The following is a 4,002-nucleotide window of genomic DNA, read 5'->3' as shown; positions in this document are numbered from 1 at the left end:
TTAGCTCTTTATTTACCTCTTGGTGTTCTTCAGAAATAAAAAATAAAAAAATATATATATATATATGTCTTCATTGGAAATGGGCCCTATGGAGGCAGAAATGTTCCCTGACTTATTCACTGCTGTGACCTCAAAGCTCACAATAGGACCTAGCTTAGTAGAGGAACTCAAAAATAGTTGTAAAAAAAAAGAAACTAATAAATGGTATTTGTTATTATAGGATATTCTTAAAAAATATTATCGGTAATTTTTCTTAGATTGCATAAATCAGGGCTAACTGGTATCAATGTCATTTTGGTCTTACAATTATATATTGTATGTTACAAATGTCAGCCCCTTAGCCAAACTAACCTCAGGATGACTTAAGATATTTTATCTTTTCTTCACTTCTTGTTCTTTGGCTCTCCACCAGCTTTCAATCTAATCTGTCAATTTTCCTTGACTTTACATATTACTTATCTTTACATCTTACTCGTCAACTTCTGGTGCCAAATTTATAAAATGTTTCCTGAAAATCTAATTAATATATGATGTTTGTTTCATACCTATTTTTAATCCAAGGAGTAAAACCACATAAAATGCCAAGAAACTAGTAAAGAATGACCTCCCTTGTTTGAAGTTAGCTTAAATATATAATATATGTTGTTCTTTTCTGGAAATGCCACTGATAATATTAATAGTCTATCTGTAAATCTGTGGCTACAATTATAGTTAAAGTGTAGTTTAAAGGTCCATTCCTTCTTATTTATCCTTACTTGGCAATTTCTGTGCTATTATAATTTTCTTGTTCTCTGTGTGTGTGTGTGTGTGTGTGTGTACAGGAAGATGCCAGATAGGACACAAATATTATTTTTTTAATTTAAATCCAATTAATTAACATATAATGTATTATTTGTTTCAGGGGTACAGGTCTGTGATTCATCAGCCTTATATAATACCCAGTGCTCATTACAACACATGCCCTCCTTAATGTCCATCACCCAGTTACCCCCCACACCCCTCCCCTCCAGCAACCCTCAGTTTGTTTCCTAAGATTAAGAGTCTCTTATGTTTACAAATATTATTATGAGTACCTGAATATGGTACTCTTGTTTCTATTAGAAAAAGAAAAAGACTCCTACACTTAAGGTGTTTAAAGAGTGAAAAAAATTAACTATTATGAAGGTAACTCCTGGTAATAAAAGTCAGAAACTTTCTGATACCAGATATATAAATGTCTCTTTAGTTGTTTTCAATGCTACAAATTATATTCAAATAAAAATATTTCAATATTTAATTTTTATTTGTATGCAAGTTACAGTAAAAACTTTTCTTGAATAAATAGTAGTATTATGTAAATTGTAAAATATTTATTTTTTTTCCATCTCAGTCATATTCTACAAAAAAAAAAATGTGGGGGCACCTGGGTGGCTCAGTCGTTAAGCGTCTGCCTTCAGCTCAGGTCATGATCCCAGGGTCCTGGGATCAAGCCCCACATCGGGCACCCTGCTCAGCGGGAAGCCTGCTTCTCCCTCTCCTGCTCCCCCTGCTTGTGTTCCCCTCCCTCTCTGTGTCTCTCTCTGTCAAATAAATAAATAAATAAATCTTTTTAAAAAAATGTAAACGAAACCTTGAGTATTTGTTTCAGTCCAACAGCCTTAGTAGAATAGGAGACTTTTTTTCTTTGGCACTCTCCACTCTATTTTCTTTATTTGGCGCTCTCCACTCTATTTTCTTTATTTGGCGCTCTCCACTCTATTTTCTTTCTTTCTTGTGCTTAATTTTGACATTACCTGGGGTGTGTTTATTAAGATGGATGTGTTGCCATAAATTTCTGACTCATGAAATGATTAATGATTCTTTCTTTTTGCACTATTTTTTAACTTATTTTTAAGTAATTTCAGATTTTCAGACATTACAAAAATAAGACGAACAATTGTCTTATATTTAGTCTATTATTTGGTGGTTTTCTCTTTGTTTCTGTCTCCCCAGTTTTTGGGGATTCAGCAAATGTCTTAAGATTAAAGTTTCCAGATTAAGCAAAAAATTAAAAAAAAAAAAAAAGGACAGGACACCCAGTACATTTGAATTTTAGATAAATAGCCAATTAAAGTTTTAGTACAAGTATGTACCATTCAAAATTTGACATACTTACATTTAAAAAGTATTTTCTGTTTATCTAAGTTTCAAATTTAATTGGGTGTCCTGTATTTTTCCTGGCAACCCTCATTGAGATAGTAATCAGTCAAGAGGTTTAGGTTACTGGAGTTTTCAGTGTATCACTTCAGCCTTGTGTGACCACCAGAAACATGGCTGGTTTCTCTGCTCCTCTCAGTGGCCCTAAGCTTAGATTCACAGTTTCTAACATGCAACCAGGATAGGCAACCAGAATAGTCAGAATGCTTCCAAAGACAGTTGCAGAACACCAGCTCATCTCTGAAAGTTTATCAGCTCTGTTGAGTTTTACTCCTTGTAGTCCCCATTACTTCTTCAACAATATGTAGACATTACATGTATGATATTTATAATTATTCCAGATTTTCTGGGGTGCCTGGGTGGCTCAGTCAGTTAAGCCTTGGACTCTTGATTTCAGCTGAGGTAATGATCTCAGGGTGGTGGGATGAAGCCCTTGGTTGGGCTTTGCACTCAGCATGGGGCTTGCTTGTCCCTCTCCCTCTGCTCCTCCCCCCACCCATCTATAAAAATAAATGAATACAAAAAAATTATTCTAGATTTTCCTATTTGTTGTCAATGGAATGCTTGGGCTATTATAATCTACTCCATATTGCTGAGCATCCAAATGTTGTTTTTTTTTTTAATGGTTTTATATGAACTATATTATATTACCTTTTACATTAAAACATTTTCTTAATCTTTTTAAAATTTCTTCTTTGACACACAAATTACTTAAAAGCGTATTTTTTAAATGTTTTGCACAGCTTTTTTCCACCCGTTCTGCCTCTCCCCACCCCCCGCCAAGTGCCACTCTGGCTGAAGCTCTGGCTCCTGCTAAACTAGCATCACTGTGGTCTCCTCTTCATCAGCCATGATGAGATCTTCTCAGACATCTACAAGATCTGGGAGATCCCAGATGGGCTGTGCCTAGAGGTGGAGGGGAAGTTGATCAGTAGGACAGAGGGTAACACTGATGACTCATTCATTGATGAAAATGCCTCCATGGAAGGTCCCAAGGACAAAGGTACCAAAACCACAGTAGTCACTGGTGTTGATATGATCATGAACCATCACTTGCAGGAAACCAGCTTCACAAAAGAACCCTACAAGAAGTACATCAAAGATTCTATGGAATCAGTCAAAGGCAAACTTGAAGAACAGAGTCCAGATAGAGTAAAATCTTTTATTGCAGGGGTTGCAGAACAAATCACGCATATCCTTGCTAATTTCAAAAACTACCAGTTCTTTATTGGTGAAAACATGAATCTAGATGGCATGGATGCTCTGTTGGACTCTGTGAGGATGGTGTGACCCCATATATGATTTTTTTTAAGGATGGTTTAGAAATGGAAAAATGTTCATGAATTTGGCTATTAACTTTAGAGGTATCACCTGTTGTCAGAACTGGCTGCTGCTTTTCATCCACACAAGGCCAGGACTTAGACAAATGAGACTGATGTCATCTTGAGCTCTTCATTTATTTTGACCTTGATTTATTTGGTGTGGAGGTATTGTTTTTAAGGGAAAAAAAAGGTCATGTAGGTTGCCTAAAAATAAAATGCATTTAAACTCAGAAAAAAAAAGTTTGGCACATAGTTTTTCTTTTTTTTATTAATTTTATTTTATTATGTTATGTTAGTCACCATACATTGCATCATTAGTTTTTGATTTAGAGTTCCATGATTCATTGTTTGCATATAACACCCAGTGCTCCATGCAATACGTGCCCTTTTTAATACCCATCACCAGGCTAACCCATCCACCATCCCCCTCCCCTCTAGAACCCTCAGTTTGTTTCTCAGAGTCCATAGTCTCTCATGGTTCCTCTCCCCTTGGCACACAGCTTTT

At 35.7% G+C, this 4,002-nt stretch overlaps 1 protein-coding gene across 1 annotated transcript; it reads left to right on the top strand.

Moving 5' to 3' along the window:
- Positions 1 to 3,156: 3,156 nt before the first annotated feature.
- Positions 3,157 to 3,670, top strand: LOC123838461 (translationally-controlled tumor protein-like). Its single transcript, XM_045867440.3, has one exon. The coding sequence runs from the start codon at positions 3,157 to 3,159 to the stop codon at positions 3,463 to 3,465; it is 309 nt and encodes a 102-aa protein (XP_045723396.1). The 3' UTR covers positions 3,466 to 3,670.
- The last annotated feature ends 332 nt before the right edge of the window (positions 3,671 to 4,002 follow it).

Source organism: Mirounga angustirostris, unplaced genomic scaffold (genome assembly GCF_029215605.1).
Source record: "Mirounga angustirostris isolate CCGP_5_RB_7025 unplaced genomic scaffold, mMirAng1.0.hap1 SCAF_5, whole genome shotgun sequence".
NCBI lineage: Eukaryota > Metazoa > Chordata > Mammalia > Carnivora > Phocidae > Mirounga > Mirounga angustirostris.
This window is presented reverse-complemented; position numbering and strand designations above follow the sequence as displayed.

Excerpts from the sequence above, each read along its gene's own strand:
- LOC123838461 (XM_045867440.3), top strand. The coding sequence starts at position 3,157 with ATGGAAGGTCCCAAGGACAAAGGTACCAAAACCACAGTAGTCACTGGT.